Below are 22,699 nucleotides of genomic sequence, written 5' to 3'. Positions count from 1 at the left end.
GTCATGCCCCAAGGCAAACTAATCATTTGAATTTATTCAAAATGTTAAGACTTTATTTACAAATTAAGTTAAAGTATACAATAAAACTTAAAGTAGACAATAAAATTAATTTCTGTTTTATATTAGCGTCTTCACTAGTATTTTTGTTGTATCTTTATACAATATATTTTTTTTACTGAAATCCTAATTGATAATTGATGTTATTAATATCAACTTAATTTTCATGGGATTTGCCCATTATAGATGTTAAACTTCAAGGATTTTATATGTGTTAAGTTGCTTTTATTTTTGCCACTGCTTATTCCTTTACAGTATTGATGTATTACCTATACAACTAGATTAAAAAAAGAGAGAAAGAGGCACAGTTTTTAGCACGGTGGCACAATGGTTAACATTGCTGCCTGACAGTGCTTTGGTGAGGAGCTTGATTCTTAAATAGTACCCTGTGTGTGTGGAGTATGTATATTTGAGTGAATTTTCTATGGATGGTCCAGTTTCCTCCTACACTCCAAAAACATTCAGCGTAGTTAATTGTTTTTCCTATTGTGCATTTGTGTCCGTGAGTTCATTTTGGGATAACTACAATATCATCATCATCATTTATTTATATAGCGCCACTGATTCCGCAGCACTGTACAGAGAACTCATTCACATGAGTCCCTGCCCCATTGGGGCTTACAGTCTAAATTCCCTAGCATACACACTCCCAGACAGAGAGAGAGAGACAGACTAGGGTCAATTTTTGATAGCAGCCAATTAACCTACCAGTATGTTTTTGGAGTGTGGGAGGAAACCGGAGCACCCGGAGGAAGCCCATGCAAATAAGGCCATGGTCGGGAAATGGCGCTGTGAGACAGAAGTGCTAACCACTGAGCCACCATGCTGCCTAATACAATACTCCTCTTTAGGCTGAAGGATCCAATAGGGATGGGACTGATGTGAATGACATTTGTTCTCTTTTCTGGCGCTATGTAAACAAATTAACAGTAATAATTAGTTTTTTTAAATAAAGGGATGCTTATATGATTAAAATACCCTCAACCTAATTACCGTGTCTACTATATAGCAGTTAGATGGGGTGCCTTTACTCTGACTCCTCCGTTACCTAAAATAGGACAGAATATTTGCTCCCTGTTCTGTCCCCTCCCCTGTCCTTACTCCTCATCTGCTCTACATGACTCTAATCTGTTTGTTTTATCAAGTTATAGCGCGATGCTCTGCCGTACCTGGTACCACGTTCTGCCCCATAACACAATTTCTTGCTGTCTGTTATATAATTTTATGTAATGCAATTTAATGTAATGTTTTGCTATATGCTGTTCGTACGGCATGTGAGAACCTTTATGGCACCTTATAAATAATTATAGTAATACTAATAATAATCATTGGACTTCCCTTCTGAATAAATCACATGCCACCAAGTGCTTTTCTGAAAAGGCCACCTGCAAAATTGTATGTCACTATCTCAGTTTGGTTAAGGAAGTGCCTCCTTCCTAACACAGCAATTTACTGCAGAGGAATGAGAGAGAGTAAAGTGGAAACATTTAGCTAAGCATAAAATATTTAAAATATAGAAGGTTACTCATGGTCACATCATTGTCTAACATTAATAATTCTCCTACACAAAAAGACAAACATTGCTAGTACAATTGTTCTTGGCCTCATCTCTTGAGTTTACATGCCCATCTTTACTGTATATTAAAATTTCAGTCATTTCTGTAACATTTTAAATGTTTTGGTGTTCCTTTGTTTTGCAGATATATGATGGAAGGGACAATACAGCTCACTTAATGGGAGCGTTTACAGGATCATCTTTGAGGGGACTGACACTGAGTAGTACATCCAATCATTTGTGGCTGGAATTTAACTCAGACTCAGAAGTGAATGATGAAGGTTTTCAGTTGGTTTATACCAGTGAGTTCTCTTTCTACAAATATGGTTATGTCAATGCAATTGTTTACAGGTTATCCTTGGTTTTGTTTAAAAATATAATATACCATCTATGTGTTGAAAACATAAGTTTTTAAAAAAAATATTTACAGTTTAGATTATATTTTGCATCCAGCCATGTCTACCATTCAAACATCTTTGTCTCCCAAGTCAACATTCTTCATAGTGTAGATATCGGCCCCTCTCTCTTCCCTATTGTGTTACAATTGGCTTACAGCAGTTCAAAGCAAAATGCGTGTGCATACAAATGTTCTATATAGGCAATTGCCTCTGTTTCTAAAATCTATTAAGCTTGAACACTCCTACCCCAACTAGTAGAACTGTGGCAGTACATGGCTAGAACCGCATGCGTTCATTGGGTTCTCGCCCTTGCCTCCCCACCTGCAAGGGATGAAGCTCCAGGCATGATGACCTGGAGAAATTTAAATATACAAAAAGCCCTGTGTGAGTTTATTAGACAGATGGTGATTGAACACAGTCATGTTTTGTCCAATAAGCTTCTGTCTGACAGCCTTGTGCTATATTGAGATTTCTCCAGGCTAAGCCCCTCTTTGCTCCCCCCTACAAGTAGCTATTACCACTAGTAGTGTAGGGCATTCACTGCTTAAACAAATTGTTGTTTACTTGGAATTTCTCTTTAGTTGATCCTGTCTATGAGCACTGCACAGCAAAATAGAATTTTGTTCATTTACTATAATATATTCAAAAATCATAAATGGCATAAGTGTTAACATTTCCACTTTTAACACTGAATTTTAAATTATTTGCCAGCAATCAAAACTGTTTAATAATGTACCGGTAGTATATTATATGTTATTTTTGCTCTCTAGGAATATAATGCATTTTATGCAACCGCAGATGTACGGTTATAGCTTGTCATTGAATAATTAAAGAAGAGTTGGAACGTGTGTTTGTCATGCTTAATGGTTACTTTGGACAGAGAAAACTATTTGTGAAACCAAAGTGTTATGTAAATTATTTATTTAATGTGCTGCTACAATTATATGATGTCTCTGTGTCATTACAATATGTCAAGAATTCATTAGAGCAATCTTCACCATTTAATTTGCCAAACAACAATACAAGACCTGTAACCATCAATTGCTAACATACTGCACCAGAACCATAGGAATAGCTTTGTTTGGTATAATGTTTCATATGTATTTTTAAACTGACAAATTTGTTTTTTTGTTTTAAAAATTGAAGGTTAATGTAGCAACACAACTACAAGATGGATAAATAATTTATTTTCTAAGTGTTTTTGTGTGACTCATTGTATAGATCATAATGTTTGATGTTTGCTTGTTTTTTTTTCTTTTCCCTAGGTTTTGAACTGTCACATTGTGAGGACCCCGGAGTGCCTCAATTTGGATACAAAATCAGTGACCAGGGACATTTTGCCGGTAGCACTATTATATATGGATGTAACCCAGGTTACACACTGCATGGAAGCAGCCTGTTAAAGTGCATGACTGGAGAAAGGAGAGCGTGGGATTATCCTCTGCCATCTTGTATTGGTAACTATTGTTATGATTTACTTTGTTAAAACATTTTACTTTTTACCTATCAAAAATTACTAATAGCATTATGTTGGCAAGATATTATTGCACCTAAAAGTGTATCAACCCTTAACCATTAAGGTGTAGATACATACCTCCCAACATGTCTGTTCCCAGCAGCGGACAGGGGGCAGGGCCACATCACAAAAGGGGCGTGCCCAGGGTGCACCAGAGTTGTGACCAAGGAACCAGAGAGCTGCCTAGCGCTAGGCTGCCCATTACATACCTCCCTTCCCCCAACATTCCCTCTAGTAGGACAAACATGTCCCTGGGTGGAACAACGGTCCAGAACCCTAAAATCAAGATTGTCCCACTGAAATCAGAACAGTTGGGAGCTATGTAGATGCTACAATGTAAATACAGTTTACTGGCAATTTGGTTACAAATTTCACCTAGTTTATAGAATAATACATTATAGTGTGCAGTTAGTCATTATTAATGTGGCCTAAGCAGGGTCAAATTTGTAAAACTGTCACTATCTATTATACTAGAGACCCAAGACAGCTAATACATGCTAATCACATGTAAGGGCTAGAAATGAATAACATTTTAAAAACTGTTTAAAATGTTCAAAACCGCTCAATAAAAATCAACAATGGGTTTTGCCGAAGGAGTTTAACTTTCCCAGTCCTACCCCAAAAATACCACACAGAGTAATTAATTGAATGTCATGAATCCAGCTCTATTCATAGACTTTAAATTCCACAAAATTAAAATTTACAGCTACAGTGTGGAATGGTGGAGCAAAAGTGGAACTCAAACAGTGTTTTGCTAGAAATTTACACCTCTGTGAACTGCAAAATTAATTTTGGGAAAGATTTCTAAACAACTGTGCTCATCTATAAAGAGAATTTTCCAGAAGGGCATCCATACAATTTGATATTTAAAAAATGTAAGGACACAAACAAGTCTATTTTAAGCCATATTCAGTTTAGTGCAAAATCACCAGTTCCAAGGGATTCATGTTAGAGCCTAGCTTTAATATGTAAATGTCCCACTGTTTTTCTGTTTTGTAGAGAGTTCTTATACTGTATCAATTACCCCATTTATTGTGTTTATTAATATGTTTCATATTAGCTGAATGTGGTGGCCGTTTCAAAGGAGAATCATCTGGCAGAATCTTATCACCTGGATACCCTTTTCCATATGATAATAACTTACGTTGTACGTGGGTAATCGAAGTGGATTTGGGCAATATTGTAAGGTAAAGCACTATATATTGTGTTACATTTGAGATGATTTTAAGTTTCACTTCTGACTTTTTCAACACATTGTTTTTACTGTCTTTTCATCTGTTTTAGCATTTTTTTTTACTTTTTAATCTTGTCCTACTTAGTTTGTTGTTTTTATTAACAGCCGTAGAGTATGTAGAACTGAATGCACCTGATTGGATTTGTAACACAGGTGTAGGTTTACATGTATTTTGGCTGCATTTTGGCTGCATCTCCGTTTCGTTTAATGTTTGCATATTAAAATGCACAAAATGCGTTCCAGCTGTGTTCTAGAGTGTTCCATTTAATGTACATGCCTAGTAAAATACACAAAATGTGTTCCACCTGCAAATTAAATGAGTAACATGACCTACCATGGGTCTCATTTAGAGTTGTACAAATTTCCGTACTGCAAAAACCCAACAAAAATGAGTAGGTCATATAGATTTTTTTGCCTGTTGTTGACTTGCAACTCCTTAAGCCTGGAAAAGAGGAATGAGGAATAGACAGGGATGGGCAGACGTAGGCCACTTGCAGTAAGGGGGTGTTCACAATTAAATGTTGATGCATTCTTTGATATTCTATTTAAGGAGGCTCAGCTCTTGCAAGTCATGATAATGATGACTATCAGTAGGACTATCAAGCTGCTTTTGATTGGCTAATTGTATATAGACCACTCCAGACTATAATACTTAATTCATTAGCATGCGACTATATTAAATCTGTGCCCGTTTACTCGCATAACTTATTTCTCTAATTTCCATTTAGTCCACTGCAGCAAAGAAGATTGTCACTGAATTTTTAGGGGAACAAAACAAATGTTTGTGTTTCATTTCATTTGATTAGTCTCTGCACCTATGTGTTTGTTTAGCCATTTACTGGGATTTAGTAACCCATTCCAGCAGTCACACTCCAGATTTTTCAAGAAGGGCTTATGAAAGAAAATGCTACAGACATAATGTTTTCAGGGGAAGACATGAATGTAGAGGTTCAGAAATTATGTGGGGATCTTACAAACAAGCGGGATCTCTGGGGGATTAGAACCATGTTGGATTAGACTGGGACATTATTAAATCCTCCAATATCGCCCTTGATGCCAATCCCCTGCCCTGGGCATTAATATCTATCAACTAGGGGAAAGTAAGGTAAATTAAAGGGGCATTACAAATATTACTGATTTTTCAGATAAAAAATATATTTTCATTTTTGTTTAACTGGATACTCACCTCTTACCTCTATATGAGGAGGAAAATCAAAGCACTTGAACCTTCTATTTAAGCAAATGTGTTTATTGGGACAGTAAAGAGACACTTTATTGCAATAGATTTTTCTCTGATCCCAAAGGGCATTGGGCATTTTCTTATAGGCCTGTAATGACATGACCTTTTCATCTTCTCTGTAAAGTTCAATGCAGTGTTCGATTAGGTAGTTAAGATTAAGTTAGAGGAGTGGTGTTCTGGGACCTCAAAAGAGGTGGTTCCCTGTGGAAAGTGTTTTATATCTGACAATCAGAAAAACAGTTTCTGAGATCTTCCCCTGGGGTCTCAAGCCACAAGTTATGTATGTCTAGTTTAGAGGGCTGGGAAGGTGTTTGCCTCTAGTTTCTTGCCCTGTTAAATATACACTCTATATTTCTAGGCTATATTTATAGAATTGTGGTTGTGAAGCAAAAAAATTGAGTTCTGCTGTATTATAAATGAAGCAGACTTTTAGTTCAGTAAGTTATGCATATAACCAGCACTAGCTAGCCGTTTCTGATTGGCTGATTGTGGATTCTATTTAATTCATTAGCATGGCTGCTACATTATATAAAGTTTATTTGAATTACTTAATTCATATTTCCATTTGGACTGTGGACGGAAAGAAGATTCCCATTTGATTTAAGATTCCCATTTGATTTTTGAAGCGAAAAATAATTGGATGTAATTTGTATTTGTGTTTTGTATTTGTATTTAATTACAGTGCCTATAGAAAATCATCCTAAACTGTCAAAATCATTACCTTTTGTCACATTACACTATGGAAATTTAAATTCAACTAACAAAAAAAAAGGAAGAGATCTGAAAAAAATTTAAAAACTAGAATAGGAGGGTTGCAATATTGATCAGTATACTGATTTAATACTTTGTAGAGCCACCTTTTGCTGTAATTACAGCCATCAGTTTGTTTGGATATGTCTATACCAGCTTTGTGCAGCTAAATTGGGGAATATTTGTCCATCCCTCCTTGCAGAATTGTTTAAATTCAGAAAAATTTTGTTGTGAGCCACAATGGACTGCTCTCTTGAAGTCCATCAAAACATTTTCTATTGGATTTAGATCAGGACTCTGACATTCATCTTCCAATCCTTAAGCCACTGCGTTGTTTGCTTGGTGATATGTTTAGAGTCGTTGTTGTGTTGGAAGGTGAACCAACTTCCCATCTTCAGCTGTCTAGCAGAGGATTTCCTCAAGAATTTGGGTGTACTTGGCAGCATCCATCTTCCCTTCAATCTTGAACACTCGCCCAGTCCTTGCTGAAGAGAAACACCCCCACAACATAATTTGCCACCACCATGCTTCACAGTAGGTATGGTGTGCTTTGGGTGGTGTTGTTGTGTTCGGTTTGTGCCAAACATTCCTCTTGGAGTTGAATCCAAAAAGTTCTATTTTGGTCTCATCTGACCATAGAACCTTTTTCCAGGTGGCATCAGAAGTGTTTCTGAGCAAAGCGCAGAGGCGACTGAGGGAGTTTTCAGTAGAGGCTTATTTCTTGTCCCCCAGTAATACAGGGCTCTTTGTGTAAAGCTTGTGAGATAGTTGTCACATGCACAGACCGACCAATCTCAGCTGTGTTATTGGTCTCTTGGAAGCTTCCATGATCAGCATACTCCTGGCTCTGTCGTCCAGTTTGGAGGGAGAGCCTGATCTTGGCATGGTGTTGGTAGTGCCATATGCTGTCCACTTCTTAATAATGTTTTGAACGGCACTCAGATGGAGAGTAAAAGCCTTTGAAATCTTTTTGTATCATCCTCCAAACTTGTGCCACTCCACAACTTTATCCCGGAGCCCTTCTGAAAGCACTTTTTCAACCATGGTGAATTATTTGCCTTACCATACACTACTAGTAGTGGAATACTCAAGGATCAGCCGGTTTTATTCTGAAGTAATCAAAACCACTACAATTGATGTCAGGTGGTGGCCAATTAACCTGTTGTGTGATCTGGAAGCTCATTGGTTGTACCTGAGCAAGTTTATAATGGTAACTCTAAGGGTATCATCAATTATCCAAACCAAGTATTTTAGGAACTAAATTAAATTAATTGTTGAGAATGTTTGTAAATGTTATTTTCGCCTTGATGTTAATCTTTCACTTTGATGTTCATTTTCTTCCCTCTACATGAGCCCTGATGAGTGTGCAGCACGCAAGAACGTGCAGTGTTTGCCCTGCATGCAAAAAAGTTTGCCTGCATTTGCTCATCTTGCAGTGCAACATGGCTTCAAATTCTGCACCCACGCAAAATCTGCCTCATCTTTAAATCAGCCTCTGTGTTCACAGCACTGAGAGTAACCTTCGGCACACTGTGTAGATCTATGTATTTTAACTTGACGTAATGATGATGAAGTTAAACTCTATTTGGATTATGAAAGATTTTAAGGGGTAGCAATAATACTAGACAGTGTCAGAAATCTCAGCAGAGATTTACTATCTTTCTTCATCACTGTAATTTTCTCCTGCAAATGTTCACTTCTTAAGAACAATGACAAATGGAAATGTGAACCCTGTCATAAAACCGATCTCATTTGTATGTAAAAACAAGTTGAAGATAATTGATGATTGAATTTGAAATCGCTAAATTACCTTGTGGGACTTTTCATGCACTCAGTAGCACAAAGTATATTGTATCCACCGTGATTATATTTATTTTATTATGTTTGCTTCAGGTTTTCTTACAATCTTATTGCAGCTGCAGATGCATTGTTAGTATTTGATGTGAACTTTTATAAATCAGACTTCTGTTTAGCTCAGCTGTACACGTAAACTGAATTTGTTTTAAGATGACATTATATTATTATTATTATTATTATTATTATTATTATTAACATTTATTTATATACCGCCAGTATATTTCATAGTGCCTTATAATTGGGAACATCATAGTAATAAAATATGGCTTGGTATTACAGACAAAGCAGTAAGAGGGCCCTGCTCACAAGTTTACAATCTATAGGACAATAGTGGTTTGATACATGAGGTTAAGTGTTACATATTGCATATTGGTCAGCCCGGTTTCCAAAGGTAGAAAGTGCTTAATGTTCTATATGATGAAGTGCTACAGAATTTGCTGGCACTATATAAATAATTGTTGATGATGATGATGATGATATAGTCTAGTCACACAGCAATGTTGATCAGGGGGTCAGGTTGATTGAGTATAGAAAGTACACATGCAAGTCTTATGTGTGGGTGTAGATGGTGGCAATAGGGTACACTAGGCAGGATAAGAGGTTAGTTGAGGAATTTGATAAGCTAGCCTTTTACACAGTAAAAGTTGAAAACACCCCATATGTAATGTACATGCTAACAGTATAGTATACATATATCATTAAATGCAAACTTATATAATCTATTCATTTGTTTCCATTAAAAAAATAATAAAAGGGTCAAAATATGACTGGTTGATATATTTTCCATTAGTCTTTTTTTTTTCTTTCCTTAAGATATGTGTATATATTTAGGTGGTAATCTCAATGTGAGTGGCTTTTACTTTTTTTTTTTTTGCGAACCCAGTAGGGGAATTCAGTTAACAGGAGCCTTGCGCAATATGCTCCTACATGCACGTCTGGTTATTACGGTAGATCAGTGTTTCCCAAACTCAGTCCTCAGGTACCACTAACAGTGCTTGTTTTCCATATCTCCTTGCTGGAGCACAGGTGTATTCATTACTGACTGACACATCATAATTATACCACCTGTGGATCTGTTACAATGAGTCGGTCAGTAATGAATACACCTGTGCTCCAGCACAGAGATATGGAAAGCATGCACTGTTAGGAGTACCTGAGGACTGAGTTTGAGAAACACTGCGGTAGAGGAATCTTGGTACATTTTTGCTTGCACCTCTGTGAGATTTCAGGCCAGACAATGCTGCTGAGTCTTATCCGGTGGTAGTCAGCATATCGATGCTGACTACCCCAACAACACTTACTCTGGCACCTTGACACCAAAGGGCTCCTTCCTGACGAGGATCGATGACGACTATTGTGGCATTGGATGTTAGAACAGTTTGTAAAAAACATTGGATATGGGCACATACTTACATCACCCCCTTGAAAGCAGAGATAATAGCGTTGGCGATGTAAGTGACATCATCAAGTCACACCGGATTCTTGCTTCATCGAGATTGGCTACAGTCGGTTGCCACAACAGTCATCATCGATCCTTGTCGGAAAGGAGCCCTTCGGTGTCAAGTTGTCGGAGTAAGTGTTGTTGGACTACTCAGCATCATTATACCATACCCCACCCATCTTATCACACAAAGGGAGCTTTAAGGGACAGCTTCATAATATTCCAAAAATATATCAAAAAGGGCAACACACAAAACACACATTGGTTCATCACAGCATACACACAACTGGAACAAAGCTTTTACCTGACTGCTAATATATAAGCATTATTGATGAAGCTTCTATTTCTGAGTAACAATTTGTACTAAAACCCAGCATATATTCAAACAAGATAGAATGTAAAGGAAAGGAAAGGAAAGCTCCCATTAATGGTGCAAGAGGTTTCCTAGCTCGGGTGTTACCTTTGTATAGGAAACATTGTGAAATATCACAGGAGTGCTGCATAGGGACATTGCACAGCTCTCCTGTTTACCATTTGGAAGTATTCTGTACAGACTGCACTAGGGCTGAAGGGGGGCCTGAAATGGAAGTTGAGGTGCTGGGATTAGAGATTGTGAACAGACATATTTTGGGAGCAGACAATAACAGCAGAGAAGGAGGGGGCAAGAAGGACTTAAAAGAGAGTTAGACAAAAGAGGCAGGCAAGCTGAGGAGATAAGGGGCAGATAAAAGGACAGTTAAAGATTAAATAATGAAAAGGGGGGGAATAAAGAGAGGGCAGAGACCTAACCACAACAGTAAATTTCACTGGTGGTCCCATATGGTAATAGTGCACACTACGAGGTTACAATTGAGAAAGCTAATGAAGAAGAAGTGCAATAGATCACTGAAAGTTTGGGTGTCAGTTTGCTGACCAATATAATCATTACAGTGAATACATTTTTGTTTATATTTTTTAATTTTGTTGAATGGAAAGAATATTACCCTATTAGAGCTCCTCTTTATTCACATCCCAGCTTCTTTGAATATACTATTTCATATTTATGACCAATAACCTGCCCCGCTTCCTGCCCCGCTTCCTGCCCCTTTGACAGCCACTTTGCAGACATTTTATGTTGTGTTTTTGTGATCATAAACTCTCCTACAGTGTTCTAGGCTGCTAGATTCTGATGGTCACTTACAGCCACGTAAATGTATAGAGAAAACACCTTAACTACAGATTGTGGTGCGTATCTGTTGTCTGGTGTTACATTGTGTTACTTGTTACTATGGTTACATACAACTGCATTCTTTCTTTACAGCCTTCAGTTTCTTGCATTCGACACGGAGGCTTCGCATGACATCCTGCGGGTTTGGGATGGACCTCTTGAAAATGAAATGCTACTGAAAGAAATTAGCGGCTCTCTCATTCCTGAAGGAATTCACAGCACTCTTAATATTGTTACAATACAATTTGACACTGATTTTTACATCAGCAAATCAGGATTTGCAATTCAGTTTTCAAGTGAGTCCTTATTACTCTCACCATTACCTAACGTCAGTTGTCAGTGAGTTTATATCTTAACATGTGTGCTGCGTCCAGATATCCAGCCAAATAGCTGGTGGTCTTTGGTCTCATCCTACACTTTTAATGTGACCCATTCATATGTAAAGATCCACATCTTCAGTTCCACTCTGAGTAATGTAGTAAAAAGTTTAACTTGTACATACAACTGACATGTAATAATGACAGTCCTAGCATCCTCCTTATTCATTTAATTTATATACATGTGTCGTAATTGAGCAATATTTTAGGTGAAAAGCTCAAAAGATAAAGGGTCTGATTCATTAAGGAAAGTAAAGCAAAAAAAATTAGTAACTTTGTACCTGGGAAAATCCATGTTGCATTGGAGGGGGGTGTAAATTTAAAATGTGATTGCAGATTTATAGTTGGGGTAGGACAGGTCCTAGATCAGCTTTAAATTGCAGTGTACGAATAAAGCTAGTACATATTTGTGTACTAGATGGAAAAACAGCCAGTATTTAACTTATGTACAAAATTATAAACTAATATGCACCCCTTGTTTTGTAACATGGTTTTGTCCAGGAGATAACTTACTCCTTTTTTTGCCTTACTTACCTTAATGAATCAGGGCCAAAAATTTAATTTTGTTGAAATTAGTGGTACTAAAGTAGTAAAGTTTTTTGAAAATCTGGGTGCACTTCTAAGCTGGAGAGACAGCTTATTTGTTGCTCCCTGGACTGACTATATAGGTGCACCAGTACATGCCAATGCATTTTACTGCGTGCATCGGCTGTACTTCTTACATTTACCTCCATTAATGGATATCTGCAAGGCTGGAAAATGCAGTTCATTTTATTGTACAGATACTACTATTTTTAGGATAGGCTCATACACATTCTGCTTCTGCAAAGAGCTTTCATTCCGTATGTGGAAATGCTAGTCAAGGCAGGAACGCCCATGGGGAAAAATAAAAAGTCCCGATCGCTCTCCTTTTCGAGCCATTTTCCCAATCAATTAAAACTTTAACATATTTCTCCTAAAAAAAATCAGCTCATAAGAGCCTCATTCATGTTTTAAATATGTCATGAAAGTAAAGGGATATGACAGCTGTTTCTTTCCTGGTGTCACCTTTGTACAGTATAATATGTTTTAGAATGTTGATATATAAACGAAGGCAAGTGAACAAATAAACCAACACCCAATCTTAGCCTCCTAGGAGGGGATTGTGCGAGGGAAAGCATGTTTTTTTTACCACTAGCTCAACCAAGACCCTCCCATGCACATTCTCCACCTCAATTAGCACATTTAAATATCTCATTGTTTTAGTATGTTATAGTGCAATATAAGTGTTTCTCCAGCTGGCCTGCATTCAGCAAGGAATACCCAATCCAACCAGTAACTTCCATCCAAGCGAGCACCATTTTGCATCCCCACATTTTATGTATCTTCACACACTAAACCCTGTACTTAACCATTGTGCAAAAATAAGTACATTATATCATAAACAGCCTGTGCACAGTGGGACTGTAGTTTTGTATATGGAATTATTATGTTTTTTTAATCACTAAGGAGCAGATTCAATTCAGAAAATATCCACGTGAAGTGCCTCCGGAACGGCTCGGGACACCTTGTGCGAATATTTACTGACAAAAGTAATGCAGATTGTTGCTCAGGCACCATAGAGGTACTAGCAAAAATCTGTGTTACTTTTTACTGTAGTAACGGTAATAAAGTGAGGCTGTAATGCTCCTCAGAACATCGCGGCCAATTGAATCTACCCGTCAGTGTCTCTAATCAATTGTTTCTTCATTAAAAAATTGTGTAGCAATAGTAAAGGGTTCTAAACCCACTGTCACCAGCATCGCAACAGTTAAATGCTGTTTACTCATCTGCATTAATCATTTAAATTTAAACTGTTCCATGTTGGAATGTCATTGATAGCCGAACACTTGATACTATGTAATGATGAATACAATATAAATGAGAAGAATAGATGTATCTATCGGTCTCTGTCATGGATATTATGGACCTCATTTAGAGTCGGACGCAAAGTCCGTCTAAGAAGTGTAGAAGTGGGAGTGTGCCGCAGCTTGGTAGGGTATTACGAATGGCAAGCAACCCCAGTTGCGTCCCACTCGTAATACCCTATCGAGCTGCGAGAAGTTCCTGCAGCTAGCTAACCGCTTGCGCCACCTAATTCCTGCCGCACAGCTTTAGCCCTGTTTTGACGTGTGTTGCGTCAGTACCTCACTGCGACTAGGATGTATTTACATGGTCACGCCTTCACAAATCCGTGTTCCTCCCATTCTCTGGTAGTGAGTCGCAAGCTGTCGCAAGTGTTAATTGCGTCCAAGATGCAGGTGGATATGGTGCTTGCTGCACATCATGCGTTGTAGTGTTTTTTTGTTGGATGCGCCTAAAACGGATTTTGCGTCCGACTCTAAATGAGGTCCTATATGTTTCTACAGTATCCCCATATATACCTCTTACTTGCACTGGTGTCAACTTATATTTGGTTTCTGGACTGTTAAAATTTAACAGTTTATATGATAGGATAAGATTATTTTATTAGTAAATCTACAAAATGATGGTCATAGACAGAACCATTTTCATTATTTTTATCTATATTCTGATGTGTAAGCTACAAAACATAGAGGTAACTATCACTTTGATGTGCAGATTCAATACGAATGAATTCCTTTGCATGTATATCTTGCTAATTACATGTCAAATTAAGGTGTGAATATAATTTTTGTAATTAGATATTGTAATTCCAAATGGTATAAGTTTTCTTCATTTTTTTATTTAAAAAAAGGAGATCATTAACGGAGTTATGTGTTGTGCTTATTGGATTTAGGTCTAGTACCCCCAGGAGAAATGTAAATGTATATTACATTTTCCAAAGATTAATGGTATAACGTATGACAACCTCCATCTACAGTAATACGTGTAAAAAGTCACAATTTTGCCATATTGAAAATATAATTTGCTTGGATTTATTTTAACATGTTCAGACATTTCAATACAAGATAATTACATACGTCATTATGAGCAATAATACAAAACTCCCTTGTATGAATTAAAATTACTTATTCAATTTAAATCAGAACTTGCTTGGGAGACGAAAACTGTTCTTAATTTCATACTGTACAAGTAGTATAATGTAATTGTCTACACATAATAATATGAATAATAATATGAACTGATATAAACACATAGTTGATACTTAGATAGTAAGAAATGGTAATAAAAATGCAATTTAGTCTGTTAACCAATCAGCTTCTAGTTATCCTTTATTTAGTACATTTCCACAAAATGACAACTAGAATCTGAGTTGTTGCCATAGGCAACATCTCCACTTTTTCAAACCCGCAGTTTAGTAAATATACCTCCAAGATTCTAAATAATAAAAACAGATAATGAGATTTTAATACAACATATAGAACAAGATGTATTGTGCAATCGACCACACATATAGAATAAAACTGCTATTGAAACTAAAAATCAGCATACCGGACAAGAGAATGAGTTCTGTTCAGTTGTTCATAAAATGAAAATGAAAACCAATTCAGAAAAAGAAGTAGACATTATTAAAATCGGGAACATTATAAGGGACAATAAGCTTTAAACAAAATAGGTTTTTAAATATTTAAATAGTTTAAACATTTTTTTAATGAAATCCCTGCAGCAAAGTATGTACAGACTGAGTTCAGCTCACCATGAATAATGGTGTCTACCATGCTCTGTACGGCCTTTTTTTAACAATAGAAAAAAGACATTAGGAGCATCCATAGTAGGTGATATTCTCAAGGAGTTGTGGCCAATAGAGTTAAATGGAAATATCCATAACAATATTCATCAACTTCAAATATCTCCCTTAACATAGCACATTGGCTGCCTTAGTGGGAAGAACTCTACAAATGTTTCCTATTTATAGATTAATAAAACTTCCAGGGAGAGGGCATGGAATCAGTAACATTGCTGGAATGAGAGGGCTAATGGGGGAAAGTTTGAAGTAAAAGTTTGCCATGATTTTGAAAATATTACATTCTGAAATCTATCTATTTATATATATATATATATATATATATATATATATATATATATATATATATATGTGTGTGTATATAGATTGATAGATTAGATAGATAAATATATATATACATATATATATATATATGTATATATATATATATACATATATATATATATATATATATATATATATATATATATATATATATATATATATATATATATATGAGATGTGAACAAAGATAGAAAAAAAAAACCAAGAGGTACACACATAGTCATATCTGGGGGGATAGCCTTAGCACATAATACAATGATAGGCAACCTGATATACTTCAGGGTCCTCATGGGCGATTGTCTAACCTTTACACACAGTAATAAGTCAAAACAATACATTTAATCTAAGAAAGAGACACCTACCTGTAATAATACCAACAGGCATTTTGAACACGCGTTACATGCTATAATAAACAAATATGACAATAAAGCAGGATCGCGCTTGGGGATGGTGGTGTGTAGGAGCGCTTTCGCTGCGTCTCCTGCTGTTTCTATGGCAACCGCTAGTTTCCAGGTGGTCTAGAAGAAAATAGGATGTGGGGCAGGACTCCAATGTCCAATTTGCACTACTGTACATGCTCGGAGCTCCGAAACCGAAAGTTTGGTTTTTCCTGCCGCACTTCCATTAAGACACTAAACAGACGAGTCGCAGCTTAGAGAGCTGCATGCCCGCATATCATATAAGGCCCCCAAAGTGTTTAAACTGTGAACCGGAGGCCCCCTACTGTGCCCACAAGAAATAGAGGAGTCTGCTACAACATAAACTGCATGGCTGCGCAGTATATATAGCAAACCTGCCTTCATCATATCTGTGTATTAGCATAAGACTGCATGTGCATACCAGCATATCATACAAGTGTGTACTGCATATATAATCTGTATTACCTGATTGCTGCAACTGTTGTTAAGCTGGGTACACACTACACTGTTTTCATCCAATAATCGGCTCAAACAGCCGACATACGACCGCACGTTCAAAAGTCGAGTCAGTGTGTGCAGTGATACGATGGTCGAAAGTCTGCCCAAATGGACGATTATCGCCTCATTTGGTCGGTCGAACCATTTAATATTTTCGTTCCAATCTCGTTTCCGCTGTGTAGTGTGTATAAACTTCCGACCGATCCACAACAGTGAGTACGAAATTACAGTCATTGCTCACGACAACATGGCTGTAAAAAGTCGCTAAAGTGACGTCCGCTCTTCACTTTATCGTCCTAAACAAGTGATCGGAACATCGATTGCATGTAAAATCGCTCGGCATAAAAAGTTGGTTGAAATTTCTGTAGTGTGTACCCATCTTTACTGCTGAATACTGCTGTACTACAAGCAGCTGTGAGTACCTGCATTCATCTGTTGTTATCATCTTTAAATAAATAAACAACAATAAAGAAATAAACAACAACCTGGTTAAGTTACAAAAGCATTGTGGCTTAACATCCACATTAACACCGCTGAACACCTTTAGTAACATCAGAAGGTATAACCAACAGGGGGTGCCAGTGAAGGCTCGAAGGGCCACATATGGCCCTAAGGACATCTGCTGCCCTTTACTGACCCAGCATATACAAATACATTTCCTTTTAATTTCTTTAGGTTCCATTGCTACAGCCTGTAGAGACCCTGGGGTTCCAATGAACGGGACTCGGAACGGGGATGGCCGTGAACCTGGAGATACTGTTATTTTTCAGTGTGATCCTGGCTATGAATTACAAGGAGAGGAGAGAATTACCTGCATCCAAGTTGAAAATCGATTCTTTTGGCAGCCCAGTCCCCCTTCCTGTATAGGTAAGATTCATTCTCAACATTACACATCAGAGATATTTTTTTTATTTAATTTTTCACTGTGTAAACAATGTTTTGACTGTGACTTGACTGCTGATTTTATTTTTGCATATTTTTATTCGCAAACAGAAAATAGAATGTAATTGCTTGTAAAATGTATACATGATGAGTAGATTGTGTTTTCATTCTTAAGGGAGCAGCTTAATAAAATATTAATCAGTTATATAATAATTAGACATCATATAATGTAATTGAATTGTAAACACCACTCAGGATTCATATATGTGCATTTGTTGCACTTTTAAATTTATTTTTCGCAAGTTGCATAACGTCGTGTTTATCTGAGCGTCGATGTGAAATAAATGCCGCAAAAAAGGTAGCCAAAGGGATCATTGTACCCTCTGGTGACCACACAAATGGTCTGTTTTTAAATGCCTCTATGAGAATGACCAATGTTCCAAAATCCGAGAATACTTGGATTCTGTTCCATGGTACAAGCTAATATCACATGAAATCTCACAGTAGTAGAACTATCAAAATGTTTACAGCTTAAAAAACAAAGATTATACTGGTGTCAAAACGAAAAAAAAAAAAAACATGGTATCATGGTAACATATTATAAGTGGTCCAGTTGTGTGTATGTCCAGGTTAAATTGCTAACATACTAATGTTCCACATATTCTCTTTAAATATTCTCTTTAGATAGTATGCTCATATCATCCAGGACTTCTGGGGGTATATTTACTAAACTGCGGGGTTGAAGAAGTGGAGATGTTGGCTATAGCAACCAATCAGATTCTAGTTATTATTTATTTAGTACATTCTACAAAATAACAGCTAGAATCTCATTGGTTGCTATAGACAACATCTCCACCTTTTGAAACCCGCAGTTTAGTAAATATACCTCCTGGACTTCTATACTATGTTTTAATGTATTGCTTGTGATGTTTTGTGTTACACTATCCCATCATCATCATCATCATCATCATCACCATTTATTTATATAGCGCCACTGATTCCACAGCGCTGTACAAAGAACTCATTCACATCAGTCCCTGCCCCATTGAAGCTTACAGTCTAAATTCCTTAACATACACATACAGAAAGACAGAGAGAGAAAGAGAGACTAGGGTCATTTTTGCTGGTAGCCAATTAACCTACTAGTATGTTTTTGGAGTGTGGGAGGAAACCGGAGCACCCGGAGGAAACCCACGCAAACACGGGGAGAACATACAAACTCCACACAGATAAGGCCATGGTTGGGAATTGAACTCATACTGTACATTAATGCAAAACATGTGTGTGTTTTATAAATCCTGGATAATACTACTACTACTACTACTAATGATAATAATAATAATAATAATAATAATAATAATAATAATAATAATAATAATAATAATCTCTATAATATATAATAAAGCCTTTTTATAGTGCAGAAATTTATTCCCAGGTTATTTGCACCTATGTCCTCATAGGAAACCATGTTACTGATGACTTACAAGCACTATGTACTGTATCTGCAAATATTCTTTTGCTTAAATATATATAAGATGCTGCAATAGTTCGGAGACACACAACACTTTCTTCCTTCTTAATAGATGGCAACATGTTAAAATTAATTGTGTTCTTTTTTTTTTTATGTACTTTATACCTTTCTGCAAAACATTTGTTTTCAAAGAAGAGTATAAACTATCTACACAGCTGACCAGTGCGTATAGTAAACATTGGCCACTGTACCTATTTAAATCTTTATGAAATATGACATAACGAAAATTAGTCTTAAGATCTCATTAAATGCAAAAAATCTCTACAGAAAACTGCAATTCAGTAATAATTTGAAGTCGTGTACGTTCGCTGAGTTCATTACTTGTCAGTTCCCTGGAGCATACTAAGAGGTTGACACATTGACAGCGTTTGCTTATTGCCCAAATAAATACATTTAATCATATGCTTCTGCCACGAGATTTCTAGGTGTTTTTTTTAGCAGAAATATCTATCAAGGATGAATGAAGTATTATTATGGTTGTTTATTTACTATGCAGTGAAATAATAAGCTGTATAGATGTCATTTTCCTAGAGGCATGTAATGTATATCAATATGATATATCCCATTCTGTATACATAGCAGAGTTCCAGTCTGATGGCCAGCAAACACTTCAACTATTATTGTCACTAGAGTACTGACCTCTGACCCATGTCATGTGACTAGCATAAACAGCAGCGCCTCATTCTGGTGACTAGTAGATACAGAAACAACTATCAAGTTCACTAGAATTCTCATCGCAGACTCATTCTGGTGGCTAGTGTACACAGCAAAAACTATTATTATTATTATTATTATTATTATTATTATTATATGCTGTAAGGCTGATCTTCCTCTCTCACTGCACCACTTTGCAAATCCCTACACTGGCTCCATGTGTCCTCCAGAATCAAATTCAAATTACTCACCCTTACCTACATATGTATGTCCCTGTTTTATGTATGTACTGTTTTCCCTACTGTGCAATGCTGCAGAGCACTGTGGCGCCTTACAAATCTATTGTAATAATAATAATAATCAAAAATCAAACTCATCTGAGACTCATTCTGGTGGCTAGTATGCACAGCAACATTTATCATGTTTAATAGTGTACTCACCTGCGATTTATTTGTGTGGCTAGTATAAACAGCAAAGCCTCATTCTGGTGGTTAGTATTTACAGCAACAACGATCATGTTCACTAGTATAACCAGCTGAGACTCATTCTAGTGGCTAGTATACACATCAACATCTATAATTTTCAGTAGTACACTCAGCAGATCCTCATTCTGGTTACAAGAATATACAGAAAAGGTCATTCATGTGACTAGTATAAACAGAGGACCATCTGTATGTGGAATGGTTTCTGCTGCATAGCATAAATGCACTATATAGATGTCAAAAATAGCAACAGCAAATGCAAGCCAAAGTAAATCTATTAATTTGGCTCAGTAAGCATGAGAAGCTTTTGTACCATATGGGACCAAAACATTGGCAACACAATTCCTTGTCTTCTATGTAATGTATGTCGTAATAACATTGGAATGCAGCTAAAATTTTATCCACAGGCTAAAATGAGATACACTATTGATAGTTGTAGAAATAATATTCGTGCTACATACGTCAATAACAACTACTTTTTTTTTAATTTTCCAGCTCCATGTGGGGGCAATCTAACTGGTTCTGCTGGCTTTATTTTATCTCCAAATTTCCCTCACCCATATCCACACAGCAGAGACTGTGACTGGACGATTACAGTTAATCCGGATTATGTGATTTCTTTGGCTTTTATCAGGTAAGTTTCACCCACCATCCTCCACACATATAACATTCGTACTATGTTACACAAAGCTCCAAGGTAAAACATTCAGTCTTAGACAAATGTATGACATTGTAGCCGAAAGGACATGATTGGACTTGTAGTTCTGAAGCAGCTGACGTGTTACATGCTTCTCACCTCTGTTTTAGTAAATATTTTATTATGTATTGATAATCCTCTGTCTTTAGTATATTTTATACATTGTCTAATTCTGGTATCCTTTACAAACAAGATGATACAGCTACAGGTCAATAATTCACTAGAATAGTAATATAACACAATACAGGTTAACTTATCATCAGATCATAAAATAAAAGTATTCAACTTGTCAATGATTTTCTGTTTCAAATGTGTGCAATTTCCTCTCAAATATTACTGGTTTAAAAAACCCTTCCTGTCCACAAGACATTAATATCTCATGTTTCTATTACCTTAATATACAATAATGCTCTGTCTTTAGGAGGAATTTAATTCAACACCTCTATGAGGTACAAGCAAAAATAAGCAGAGATTTCAGCCCAAACAACGCCACAGAGTGTTACAGTACGAGGCTTCTACAGGACCTCATACTGAATTGAATTCCCCCCTTAGCAGAATTGAGGAGCACACAGGGGAGCAGGCGTGTCCTCTGCAGTTTGATTGACACAAGATGAAGCTTAACCACCTTCCATGTGACTATAATGACAGCCTCCTTTATCGAAAAATTTTCTTATGACATCTGTAAATGCATGATGCTTGAAGAATACGGGTCTGTAATATTCTGCAGTACTATTTATAATTAAACCTGTGTATTAATGACAATTTTGTAGTCTTATAGTCCTATAGTATATACTCATGTATAGGGACATGGAAAGTGATTCACATTTAAGCATAACTGACATGCCATGCTTTGACATTTGAACTTGTTGTCTTATATCAGCATCCTTTTAGCCGTTTCCAAAGTGATGAGGAATTTTCCTTCAGATGTTTGTGGTCAGAGGAGAAGAAGTACTCCAACATAATGTAGTTTTATTTATCAGTGTTGCAGTGGAAATTTAGAGTAGAAACTGAACAATGCATTCTAGGTTAAGTTTAGTTGGTGCGTTTAGTTGGCCAATAAAGTAAAACAATCTCTCTTATAATATAAATAGATGAGATGTGATTGGATATATATTTATGTCTTGTGATAACTAGTACTGATTCGACCATGCCCTGTGCCATGCTGTTCATCATACCAGAAGTAGGTTATAATGAGCTCTGCTTGGTCATGTTAATCTCATATTCTCTTTCTGCCTTGATCAATTTTTAACCTCTTCCATTTGTATCGTGTGCACCAAAAAGATTTCACAAGCTGATTTTTTTTAACCTTTTTTAGTCCACTCATTTGATGTGTATCCCAGTTATCAGCTTCTAAATCATGGGAGCTGTAAATGAACATTTTCTTTAGAGGAAAACTAAAAAACATTTCAGCCCACCAAACCCCTTTCTCGTAAAGTAGTAAAACCACAGAAGTCATATGCTTGGGGTCAGGAGATGCTCACCCATACAGACACTCCATCTCTTATATACCTCCAAGCTGTTTGTGCTGAATTGCCAGTGAAAACTGATTGGGCAAGATGCTTCCAATTGATGGTGGATGCAAAATAGACACGTCATAAAAATATTTTTGTGAATTAATAATAATGGAGCCTGGTCAGCCTATTTAAACGTACTGGGGCTAATGCAGAGTGTGATGTACCCTGCATTGTGTAATGTATCTTGCCTGAAATCGCTCTGCGTAGGCTAAGAGAGCAAGCAAGCGCAAATGCGCCTATACTGACCTGCGCATATCTGGAGAGGCGGGATGAGTTAGGGAAGGAGCGTCTTAATGGTGGTTGAGTACAATACCCAGTACAGTAAAGCCATTCACGAAAAGGGAGGCTTATGCAGACTTGCAGAAACACACATATACACCT

At 36.7% G+C, this 22,699-nt stretch overlaps 1 protein-coding gene across 1 annotated transcript in view; it reads left to right on the top strand.

Annotated features, from left to right (window-relative positions):
• The window catches only part of CSMD3 (CUB and Sushi multiple domains 3), an 853,424-nt gene that overhangs the window by 491,572 nt on the left and 339,153 nt on the right, over positions 1-22,699 (top strand). The window contains exons 24-29 of the mRNA XM_075213978.1: positions 1,758-1,914; positions 3,276-3,467; positions 4,587-4,713; positions 11,349-11,551; positions 17,234-17,425; positions 20,603-20,741. Of these exons, the coding sequence (XP_075070079.1) occupies positions 1,758-1,914; positions 3,276-3,467; positions 4,587-4,713; positions 11,349-11,551; positions 17,234-17,425; positions 20,603-20,741 (1,010 nt within the window). The remainder of the gene's footprint in view (positions 1-1,757; positions 1,915-3,275; positions 3,468-4,586; positions 4,714-11,348; positions 11,552-17,233; positions 17,426-20,602; positions 20,742-22,699) is intronic.

This window comes from Mixophyes fleayi, chromosome 5 (assembly GCF_038048845.1).
Source record: "Mixophyes fleayi isolate aMixFle1 chromosome 5, aMixFle1.hap1, whole genome shotgun sequence".
Taxonomy (NCBI): Eukaryota; Metazoa; Chordata; class Amphibia; order Anura; family Limnodynastidae; genus Mixophyes; species Mixophyes fleayi.
Note: the sequence above shows the minus strand (reverse complement) of the source record. Positions and strands in the feature narration are given on the sequence as shown.